Below are 12071 nucleotides of genomic sequence, written 5' to 3'. Positions count from 1 at the left end.
AATAAAAAACAAATAAATCAATACATTTAACTGTTTTTGGTAATTCAGAGAACAAACAGCACCTATGGGGTTTCTCTGATTCCTCATTTCCTTGTTTAAACTGGAAGTTAGATTTTCCTCCCACTGTTTGTCTTCACAGGCTCTGCGTTCAGAGGTGTCATCATGTTTGAAGAATAATAAGTCAATATTTGATAAAAAGTCACACACAGGGCAGAGACTTCATACCCTCATATCCTGGAGAGATAAAACTCTGTGTGGTGTTTTTTCTCTATAGTTTTGAGGCTGAAAGAAACCTTTTGATTGTTCAGAGAAACGAGAAGAAGCTGTGACTTAAACATACATTATGTATAAAAAATCTTGGGAATCATCTTTAATCTGATTAAAATTATATCTCTGGCAGAACTCAGTTCATTCAACTCAAAACCACTAAATCCAAATCCTTCCCAGTCACTACTGGTGTTCCCCAGGGTTCTGTTTTAGGGCCCCTTCTATTTATCATTAATGACTTCCCCTTGGAAATGGTATAAGTAAATAAAACATCAATTTTCAATGCTACACTAATAACCCCCCAGCTCTGGGGAACTGATAATACTGAGAGTCACGTTTTTGGTACCAAATCCACACTTAAAAAAATCGAACAGTTTTTCCTGACCCTGTGATAACTCCTCAGTTTCTCTCAGGTGAAGAGTCACCAAAACATCACCACCGGCCTTCAGCTGGTCACACATTTTCAAAACTTCTAGATTCTTCTCCTCATTTTAAAGGAGCTGTGAGGACTTTCTGGAGAAACTAGAATTAGCGCTAGCACTAAAGACTCAGCTTCACACAAACACTTGGTCCCCACAAAGCAATAAGATCTTCCTAACGCTTACTTTCTTGGTTTAAGACAACATTTTACCAGTGCTCTGAGACATGTCTGTAGCGTTAGTGAATCCTGGTTCTGTCCTACCAGAGCTCATCTACCAACTCCAACCTCACCAAGCAGAGCTAATGTAACCTGGCTCTTCATTTTATTGATAGACTCTCAAGTTTGTACAGACCACTGCAGAATAACTGCTGACTGTGGGTTTGAATGAACATTAGCACAAAAGATTAACTTGGGTTTAGCCTTTAGCTTGTGTTTAAGCCTTTAGCTCATGTTGCAGCCTTTAACTGGTGTTTTAGCATTCAGCTCACATTTTAACCTTTAGCTCTTATTTGAGCCTTTAGCTTGTGTTTTAGCCTTTCATTCCTGTTTCAGTCTTTAGCTCATATGTTAGTCTTCAGCTCATGTTATAGCCTTTAGCTCATGTTTCAGTTCTCAGCTCATGTGTTAGCCTTTAGCTCATGTTTCAGTCTGTAGCTCATGTGTTAGCCTTTAGCTCATGTTTTAGTCTTTAGCTCATGTTATAGCCTTTAGCTCATGTTTCAGTCTTCAGCTCATGTGTTAGCCTTTAGCTCATGTTTTAGTCTTTAGCTCATGTTATAGCCTTTAGCTCATGTTTCAGTCTTCAGCTCATGTTATAGACTTTAGCTCATGTTTCAGTCTTCAGCTCATGTGTTATCCTTTAGCTCATGTTTCAGTCTTCAGCTCATGTTTTAGCCTTTAGCTCATGTTTTAGTCTTCAGCCCATGTTTTAGCCTTTAGCTCATGTTTTAGCCTTTAGCTCATGTTTCAGTCTTCAGCTCATGTTTTAGCCTTTAGCTCATGTTTCAGTCTTCAGCTCATGTTTTAGTCTTCAGCCCATGTTTTAGCCTTTAGCTCATGTTTTAGCCTTTAGCTCATGTGTTAGCCTTTAGCTCATGTGTTAGCCTTTAGCTCATGTTTTAGTCTTTAGCCCACGTTTCAGTCTTCAGCTCATGTTTCAGTCTTCAGCTCATGTTTCAGCCTTTAGCTTGTGTTTTAGCCTTTTGGGCATGTAATAGCCTACTACCTCTGTCCCCCACCTCTGGGACTTTCTTATGATTAACAAAGTCTTTTCTTTGTGTGTTTTTGTTCCAGGAAACTCTAAAGAAGCCGACCCTCTTCTTCTTCTCTAAAACTCTCTTCAACAACAGCGACATCGCTGTCAAACGTGAGGACTCTCCCTTCTTCCCATTTTTATTCTGTCTTCAGAAAAGTCTCACCCTGGCAGCTGAAAAGTGGAGGAAAAAGTTGGTTTACGGTTGTTTTTGTGTGTTTAGTGGTGTCAGAGACCTGCAACACCTCGTCCCCCGTCCAGCTGGACGTGTCCTGGTACTTGAGGAACTCCCACTGCTACGATGAAGTCGTCAATCTGGACGTGAGTTTTTCAGCCTTCGGTGGGCTGGGGTTAACCTGTAACAGTTTGTGATTTTTTCTGCTCACTCTGACGTTTTCCTGCAGAGGAACCACGCTCAGGGTTACTTCATGTCACATGACGTCCAACCTGGAGGAGGGAGTGGATACTACATGGAGCACGCTTATCCTCCAGTCATCTGCCAGAAACACATGAACCCCAACACGGTACCCCTCAAGCCTAGACCCTAACAAGCTGTGCAAACACATCCTGGATTAAAGTTTAGCGTGTTTTAACGGGAGCGTTTGTTTTTCTCACAGTTCGGCCTGAGCACTTTGAAGACGCCTACATGGCTGACAGGGCCGCCGCAGGAAGAGGTGAGACAGAGAAAGCAGTCTGATTCTTTTAAAGAGCAAGAAAAACAGTTTATACCTGCACTAACTTCATGTCAACCAGACGATACGGTGGCCCTGGAGGTCAAAACTGCACCAAAGTTTCACGAAAATGAAAATATTTCATGCATTTTTTTTTTAATCTTCTGCACATCATGAATAAAATGATCGTTAACATGTTTTTATTTGCAGCCGTCGACGGAGAAGAGTTCAGCTGGAGCTGGAGCTGGAGCTGGAGCTGGAGGCGGCAGGAGGAAGAGACAGGTGGAGCATCCTCCACCCAAGGTGAGCAGAAACACTCACTTTGACCCAGGCTGAACTATCCGACATGAATCCTGTTTTTGATGCATTTTGATGTTGGGTTAATAAACGTTTGTGGACTTTTCTTTCTCTGTCGCTCAGGCTGCTCCTGCGAAGAAGGAGGACGGCGATGCTGCAGCAGGAACGGGAAAATCTGCGCCCAAAGAGGTCGGTTGGTTAAAGCTGGGTGAAACATGATGTTAAAAAAAGAAGATCTGCTTGTTTTGTCATCAGGGTTGTGGTTTCTTGACTCTCCAGTGTGTGTTTTTTCGTTCCTCAGGCTGACAAACCGCCTCAGTTCGTGGTGGCTCGGAGCTGGGAGGACGGACCGTACATGTTCATCCTGAACATCGGAGAAATCAAAGACTCAAAGAGCAGCTCTACTCCCACTGCGCCCTGGAGCCTCCAGCGTGAGTCGAGCACACTTACAGTAACGACCGTCTGCTGCAGCTGCTGGTTAACTATTAACCAGCTCTGAGGTGTTTCTGGGAACGTGAGCAAACTTTCATCACGGCAGAGCTCCGGGGTCCAGAATTCACACTCTGTAAAATCCATCTCATAAACTTTTTAACAGAAAAGAGACAAACAGTAAAAACCTCTGCTAACTTTTTAATTCATACTTTGTAAACTTGCACAGTTTCTATAATTGACTCAAAATGCACAGACTCAAAACAAAAATCACGCAGTTGTTGCTCAGAGTATTTCCTTAAAGTATTCCCGGGGGATCAGGAACATTTAGTCCCTTCAGGCCATTTTTTGCTCAATATTTGGCCGTTGTTTTGTTTGACTTTCTCCACATTAAAAATATTTTAAAGAAGTTTTTTTACCATAAAAATTTTTTAAAATTTAAATTTTAACCTGTTTCTGCAGTTAACATAAACTGCGGCAAAGTTGACCACCCTTTGAGGACAAAAATAAATATAAATGCCATAAAAACAGAACAGATTAATTTTTCTTTTTTTGCTTAAATCTTTAAATCAACTTCAATCCTAATCAAATATATCAAATATTTATTTATCTTAACACTTGAGTGTTTATTTGTTTACATAATGTCACTGTTCTTAGGAAATAAAGACATCATAAAATTATTTATAAATTATAAATGTCAGAGGGGAACATAAGATTAGTTTTAGGACTGACTTTGGATTGATAAAAACGTAACAGATTTAATATTTTTACCTCTTTTTTTCCTCAGATCTTTTTATCAACATTAATCCTTAATATATTTAAAAATAGAATTATATTAGTTTTATTATTTTACCCTTTAAATGCCAATTTGCCGACATGATGTTACTGTTTTTTATGAAGTAACACATAAATTAGTTATTTTTGTCATAATACATTTCTTATAAATTTATAAATTAAAAGAATATTAATAAAATTGGTTTGTTTCTTCCTTTCCTGAAACTTTAAGTGTCAGATTCGTAATGTACTGCTCTCTCAGGTAATTAGAGGACAGAAATTTGATTAGATCAGAGTCTTTATTGTCATTAAACAGTAGTACAGCTCTCCTCTTTGCGCTAAAACATCAGATAAATAATAAATTAAATAGAAATATAAAAGTATAAATTACTAAAAAAAACACTGTATTTAGCAGAGCTATATACAAATTTATTGAACGTAAACAGACACTTTGCTAACAAACAAATTAAATATACCTGTGTCGTCACATTATAACCACTAAGTTCAAAGACACAGTCATTACACAATAAAATTCTGCGTTCTCTAAGTTCATGGATTCATTTTTGAGAAAAACGGTTCAGTTTTTTATTTTTACTGTTTACAATGAGATGGGATAATTTTTCCCTTGTACGCCTAAACACAAAACACAAAACAACTTTAAAATAACTGTTGCTGTTTATTTTTCTCTGAATATGAATATGTTTAAATAGTTGTTTTTTGTTTTTTGTTTTTTATCTGGACTGACGTTTATTAAAAGGTCTGAGGAAAAAAATAGGTAAAAAAAACAAAACAAAAAAAACAGCCCTTCAACCTTTATTTTATGTATTTATGATAAAATAGTAAAAAATACAAATATTTAATGTGCATTTTGGAAAATTAAAACGACATCATGTAATCCAATGGGCAATCAAAAGATTAAAATAATTTTAAAAAACTATTTGGCGTTTTTGATCAAGACTGAAGTTTATTAGAAGGTCTGCGGAAAAAAAATAGGTAAAAATATTATTCTGTTGTGTCTGTACAGCAGTTTTTTGTTCAGAACATTTTTGTCCTCTTGGTTCATAAATTAAGACTCTGCCACTGCAAAAAAAAAAAAAAAAAAAAAAAGAAAATCAAATTTGCAAATCTTATGTCCAAATCTGATCTACCCTAAAAAAAAAGAAAAAAAACAGCCCTTCAACATTTATTTTATGTTAATTGAAATGATAATAAATAATAATATTTAATGTGCATTTTATTAAATAAAAATGTTGACATAATGTTATTAAATTGGCATTCAAAGGGTTAAAATGATTAAAAGAAATAATAAAATATTTGGTGTTTAGGACTGAAGCTTATTGAAAGTCTTTAGCAAAAAATAAATATTACTCTGTCTTTAGACAGTTTTTGGTAGAGGGTATTTTTGTCCCCTGACGTCCTCAAAGGGTCATAAATTAAAGGGACCCACAGAGGTGGATGTTTATCTCAAAAAAAGCTAACATGAGTCAGTACTTAACATCTGACGCCTCAACGCTCACAAACACGATAACTCAGATACACTGTGCATTAATGTTCAGGTTTAACAAGAACATGAGGAGCAAATGTTTTATAAAAGGCTGAATTTACCGGCACAGCTGCAGCGTGCATCCCTGAAAAAGTCACAGCGTCTTTCTGAAACTCTGAGTCAACCTGAGGTCTGTGGAGATGTTGATTAGACGATCAGAAGAGGACTGACTGTGACTGAAAAGATGCAGACAGGAAGTGAAAGTGGGTCCCTGTGGACCCAGGTGGAAACCTCACCATGATGCACAAAGAAACACAACCCTGGAGTTTCCATATCAAAGCATCTCTGAAAAAGCAGTTTGAGGAGCGCTGAAATGTCCGTGGAGCTTGAACGCAGCATCAGCTGAGACGATCCTCTGAGTCCTGAACTGACCGGATGTTTTCTGTTTGCAGTTCAGATCAGCATGAAGGGTCCTCACGACTTCATTTCAGCCTCTGAGTGGCCTCTGATGGTGGTAAGCAGACTCACATTTTATCCAGTACTGTGAACATTTTGACAAAAATGTTCATAAAGGTTAAAAAAAAGTGTAAAAATAAGAACATTTCATCTGTTTCCTGCTTGTCTTTACCACCAAACCACGAAGCTACTGAAAGCTCACACTCAAAGGTTTTTCTCAGAACGGTATTTTCCTGCAGAAATGAAAGTGGCGCCCTCCTCTGTCTGATTTCTGCAGTTCTACATGGTGATGTGCATCGTCTACGTGCTGCTCGCTGTGCTGTGGCTGGTCCTGTCCGCCTGTTTCTGGAGAGACCTCCTCAGGATCCAGTTCTGGATCGGGGGGGTCATCTTCCTGGGCATGCTGGAGAAGGCGGTTTACTACGCCGAGTTCCAGAGCATCAGATACGACGGCCTGTCGGGTAAGCACAGACTCTGAGGAGGTGTTAATGCGCTGACGGAGCGTTGTTAAGATGTCACGTCTCCTCCTGCAGTTCACGGGGCCGTGGTGTTCGCTGAGGTGCTCTCTGCGGTGAAGAGGACTCTGGCCAGGGTGCTGGTCATCATCGCCAGTCTGGGATACGGCATCGTCAAGTAAGAAAACATATATTTATACCATGTTAAATGTGCTGAGTAGGAATCTCCTGTGAGGGAGAAATGTTCATTTCTTTGTGTGTTCAGCTCGTCCATAAAACTTGAGGCTAAAAATTCTGAATCAGAGTTTTCTTGGGAAACGTTAGCTAACTGCTAAGATAGCTGCAGCTGACGTGTCGACGTAAGGCCTGGCAGCTCCAGGGTAGTGTAAACAATAAAAAAAAAAATATATATATATATATATATAAATAATAATTTAAAAAATAAAATAAAATAATAATAATAATAATAAAAACAAAATAATAATAATAATAATAATAATAATAATAATAATAATAATAATAATAATAATGATGATAATAATAATAATAATAATAATAATAATAATAATAATAATAATAATAATAATAATAATAATAATGATAATAATAATAATTAAATAATTAAATAATTTAAAAAAAATAAAATAAAAAAAAAAGAATAAAGAATTAAATAATTTCTTATTGATTTTCAGGAAGAAGAAGGGTAAAAAAATCTGAAAGTGATCAGAAATATTTAAAATCCTAACGTTTGTTTTCCTCTCCAGGCCCAGACTCGGCGCGCTGCTCCACAGAGTCGTCGGAGTCGGTTTGCTCTACCTGATCTTCTCCATCGTCGAGGGGATCCTACGAGTCAACGCTGTGAGTTAACACACTCTCTTCAGTGTGTGTGTGTGTGTGTGTGTGTGTGTGTGTGAGACAGGGAAGGGTGTGTGTGTCTAACTTGTTTCTCGCTCCAGGATCGAGGTGACCACGCCAGCATGAAACTCACAGACATAGTGCTGGCCTTCATTGACTCCTGTATTTTCTGGTGGATATCCTTTAAAACATGAACACACACACACACACACACACACACACACACACACACACACACACACACACACACACACACACACACACACACACACACTGTGGGTAAACACTAAAACCAATCATAAAACCCCACACTTTACTAATAATCTAATTTCTATCACTGAAATTGTCACGTTTAGGTCACATTATGATGAAAAATCTGCAACAAGAAGTGCATTATGGGTAAAAAGGAGCAACTGTTAATCTGAAGGGACTCTGCTGTACTGCTGATGTTTGCTGCTGCTCCAGGAAAAAAATCTGTTTTTAAATATTTGGTCCAAAGTGCACAGAGGGTGTGTCTGCGTCTGGTTTTTCTGGTTATACGACTCTTTGTCGGCGCAGAGAGGTGGTTTAAGGTCTTCAAGATTTTTGCCTTATCTCAACTTTTGCAACCCCTGTGGACAAAACTGCCTCCTTACTGAGAGTTAATGGCAGAGAAATCTCATCCCGCCGGCTTTAAAAGTCAAACACATCACAGAAAAAGTTTCGTTCTACACCAGCTTCGCAGGATGGAAATTAAATCCAAAGAGGCGTTTACGCTGAGGCTTTATGAGATTTAAATGAGAAAAATGACGTCTGAAATAGTAAAAGAAATCCACCAGTAAGTGTACTTCTTCAGTTTTTTCAAACAGGAATAATGTGTTTTCTTTTCAAAGCAAACCAGGGGTCATTTTTGTCTTTTAGTGTCACCCAATAAGGCAAGGCAGGTTTCTTTATATAGCACATTTACAGGGAAAACATTAAAAAAAAACAATTAGAAGAAACAGAAGAATAGAAATAGAAAATAGAAAATAGAAAATACTTTATTTATCCCTGAGGGGAAATTCAGGAGGAGTCACAGCAGCATTTAAGAAAACCAAAGTAAGAAAGTGTATAGAAAGTGTAAAAAGGTCCAACATCAGGCCTAGCACCAGTTAGCATTGACATGCTACAGGCTGCTAACAGCTGATTTCACATGTAAACAATGCAGCCATGGTTACATGTAGGATCTCCAGACAAACACAGGAGAAAAAGTAGTAAAAATATCACTGAAGACACAAAAAGTTTGGTTTCCATGACCAAATGAGCCATACAAAGGAATGATCCACTCCAAATACAAAGATGACGAAAAAAAAACGGACAGTGAGGGGGACTCCACCTGGCAGCCCGAGCTCAGGGCAAACTCACCATCTCCTTCAGAGTTTCTCACTTTGAGCAAAAATCATCAATAAAGCAAAAATATGTGCCCATATTTGTTAATATTTTCCACATTTGCAAATCAATGTACACATTTTTTGGATGCATTTACACACAAACTCAAATAATTTAGCGTCAATAATAGCTCCATACTTTCCCACCCTTTTTTCCACCATCTGATCCAACCCATCAACAGTGTCATCTTACACGTCTCAGAGCTTCATGCTGCCGTCTGCAGGTTTTGGTCTCTGCACACAGCTCACTACACCTCACCGCAAAGTTTTCAACGACCTGTAGCTGCTTATCGCTCTTCTTGTTGTACGCTGAGTTCCTCATCCTCTACATTCTTCATCCTCCTCCTCCTCCTCCTCGTGTGTTTCTCTTACGATCACGTTTTCCACCGTCCTCTCTGATCTCCTTCCTTCCATCCTTGATTTTATCCTTCTCTCTCCTCCTCCCATCCTCTCCCCTCTCTGTAGGCTGAAGATGATGTAGTTCTCCTGGCTGCTATCCCTCTGGCTGTGCTCGACTCTACCCTCTGCTGGTGGATATCCGCTACTGCGTCTGTCCTGTAGTACATCCCACTTTTTCTCTTCTTCTTCTCCTCTGCTTTATCGTGATGTGTCGCAAAGACCGAAGCACGTGATTTTAGAATGTTTCAATCAGTAACTTTTCAGAGAAGTTTGTTTTAGAGATTTTATTCTCCCAGCATGCAAAGCGTCACAGTGGTAGATATTTAAGCATGACGTCTCAGCTCTGATAAAAGCATTAAAGGCGTCTCTTCCTTGACTGTGGCGTCACATCTTTGTGAGTCTGGCTCAGACGATGAAGCTGCTGAGGCTGAGGAGGAACGTGGTGAAGCTCTCGCTCTACAGGCACTTCACCAACACGCTCATCTTCGCCGTCATAGGTGAGAAACACACTCTGGGATATATCTGTAACATCCCAACCTCAGGTCAGGATTTTAAAGCCTTGTTTTTGGTTTTTCTCTCCATTCAGCGTCTGTCATCTTTATCATCTGGACCACGAAGACCTTCAGGATGTCCAAGTGTCAGTCTGTGAGTAGCTCAGGCCAAAGTTTCTCTGGTTTTCTTCCTTTTGTATAAAGTATCGTCCTTAAACGTCTCGTTGTCTCTGTAGGACTGGAGGGAGCTGTGGATCGACGACGCCTTCTGGCGCTTCCTGTTCTCCATCATCCTCTTGGTCATCATGTTCCTGTGGAGACCGTCAGCCAATAACCAGAGGTAGAGGACGTCAGGGTTTGTTTTTTTTGACAGGTTTTTGTCTTTTTGACAGGAAACTGACGTCAGAGTGTGTTTCTGTGTGTTTCAGGTACGCCTTCAGCCCCCTGCTGGATGAAGAGACCGAGGAAGAGGAGAAGGAGCCCATGATGAACGAGGCTTTCGGTCTGAAACTTTCCTCTTTCTACTCCTTCCTTCCTTCCTTCCTTCCTTCCTTCCTTCCTTTCCTTTGCGTCCAGTTCATTGGTAGTTTGTCCCTCAGATGACCAGTGTTTTTATCAGATAAATATTTAGTTAGTAAGGAGGTTGATTGACCATGAAGGTCAGTCAGTCTCTACTGGGTGAACCGAGCAGCATGATAGCTAACGTTTTATAGTTATTATTAGTTAACGTTTTTATCTAGGATGGTGGACATTTACGTGCTTTTTAAAGAGGCGAAGCCTGTCACACTTATGAGGCATCAGTAACGTGACATTTCCGCCTGAGGTTGTGTTGGATGCAGAAACGTCTGACACTCGTTGCAGAGCATCTCCGGACACCCCTGTCCTGCAACGTCTCCAAAATGTCTGTGTGGGTCGGCTATATCGGATCGGCCGATATTTGCCATTTTTTGTAATGATCGGGATCAGCCATCATGTCATAAATCACCGATCAATCAATGACGTCATGGTCGTGTTTGATCTGTCTCATTTACTCCAAACTAGTTTCACAGCATCGACATGTTTATTTGTTTGTATCTGAGAGCAATGACTCATGATTAAAAAAAACTGTTAATTTTGTGGATGTATATGAATGTTTTGAGGCAGCTTCGTTCTATTTGCACTAGAGTTACAGTCTGTGACTGTTAATTTAATTGATATGCTGCAGTATGTTTGAGGCAGCATTACTGTCCTTAATTTGCAGTATTTACTTGTTACAGGAAAGTAATTAATTACAATAAAGTAATTTAATCACTATAAGTTGTGCTAATTATTTTTGTCTTGGGTTATATTTTTGATTGTCCAGGCTGAACTTAACTGAACTTGTCAGTCCTTTAATGCCCTCCAGAGGTCGTTGATGTTTAACCCATGTATCTCAGTCAGATTGGGGCATGGCAAGACTGATACTCAGGAAACAGCACATACATATATATGTACATAAACAAGTAGTTTAAATATTGCTCCTCACGTGATCGGATCGGTGATCGGTTATCGGTTTATTTAAACTCACTTATCGGTGATCGGTGATCAACCCAAAAATTGTGATTGTGTAAAACCTAATAACATCGCTGTATTGTTCTAGCGCGGCCATAGTGGTCTATTTATACGTCACTCGCTGTATGTCGCCTTCTCTATCTCTGTGAACAGGTTATGAGATCCGCGCGGTTAAAGACTGGCCTCCCTGAAAAAAAAAGGTCAACAACTCCCAGGTCACAACACATCGAAAATGATACGAACCAAAAACAAACAGAACAAAAATCCCATAATTCCTTTCTCTCATACTCTATTTTTGATTTCAAAACAGGTTGTTATTTGTTTTCTGATTTTTGATTTCAATAACAAGTTGTTACCCGTTTAACGAATTTTGGATTCTAAACGGATATGGAATAAACAAATGATACACTGATGCTGGGATTCCCTGTATTGGTCTAATGTTCTCAATAGTTTGTACATTAGTCGTTAAATTAGTCAACCGTCAGTCCTTCAATAATCCTCTTCGTTGGGAAGATTGAAAACTGAGGGACTCACAGACTGAACCGAATGTCAGTCGGTCTGACAGGAAGTCCACCTGTGAGTCCTTCAGTTGTTCATCAGCTACTCCTTTAGTTACTCTGTCAGTGAGTTTAACAGTTAACTAGAGGTCGACTGATATGGGTTTTTTGGGGGCCGATGCCGATGCCGATGCTTTCCAAATTTGGGCAGCCGATGCCGATATGCATAGCCAATTTTTTCCAATTTGATACTCAGGCCGATTGTTAAATAAATATAAATTTATCACATTTTTGTGAAACGCAGCAATTTCTGAGCAACTAAAAGAAATCTATTACAACAAGTGGTGTCCAGTTCTCTGAACATTTATTCAGCTTTCAAAACAATGAA

At 39.2% G+C, this 12071-nt stretch overlaps 1 protein-coding gene across 2 annotated transcripts in view; it reads left to right on the top strand.

The window, feature by feature from the left end:
* LOC141798429 (transmembrane protein 87A) overlaps positions 1-12071 on the top strand; it is a 28663-nt gene that overhangs the window by 1589 nt on the left and 15003 nt on the right. Inside the window, exons 2-17 of one of the 2 annotated variants that reach the window (XM_074680370.1) lie at positions 1982-2054; positions 2164-2261; positions 2345-2464; positions 2558-2614; positions 2822-2914; positions 3032-3097; positions 3210-3339; positions 6047-6108; positions 6328-6511; positions 6584-6683; positions 7270-7363; positions 9232-9302; positions 9556-9662; positions 9752-9810; positions 9893-9996; positions 10085-10158. In XM_074680370.1, the coding sequence (XP_074536471.1) occupies positions 1982-2054; positions 2164-2261; positions 2345-2464; positions 2558-2614; positions 2822-2914; positions 3032-3097; positions 3210-3339; positions 6047-6108; positions 6328-6511; positions 6584-6683; positions 7270-7363; positions 9232-9302; positions 9556-9662; positions 9752-9810; positions 9893-9996; positions 10085-10158 (1492 nt within the window). Of the gene's footprint in view, positions 1-1981; positions 2055-2163; positions 2262-2344; positions 2465-2557; positions 2615-2821; positions 2915-3031; positions 3098-3209; positions 3340-6046; positions 6109-6327; positions 6512-6583; positions 6684-7269; positions 7364-7461; positions 7539-9231; positions 9303-9555; positions 9663-9751; positions 9811-9892; positions 9997-10084; positions 10159-12071 lie in introns of both variants that reach the window. The other variant, XM_074680369.1, reaches the window with a different exon arrangement.

This window comes from Halichoeres trimaculatus, unplaced genomic scaffold (assembly GCF_033239565.1).
Source record: "Halichoeres trimaculatus isolate MK-OKI-2021-1 unplaced genomic scaffold, fHalTri1.1 fHalTri1_scaffold_9, whole genome shotgun sequence".
Taxonomy (NCBI): Eukaryota; Metazoa; Chordata; class Actinopteri; order Labriformes; family Labridae; genus Halichoeres; species Halichoeres trimaculatus.
Note: the sequence above shows the minus strand (reverse complement) of the source record. Positions and strands in the feature narration are given on the sequence as shown.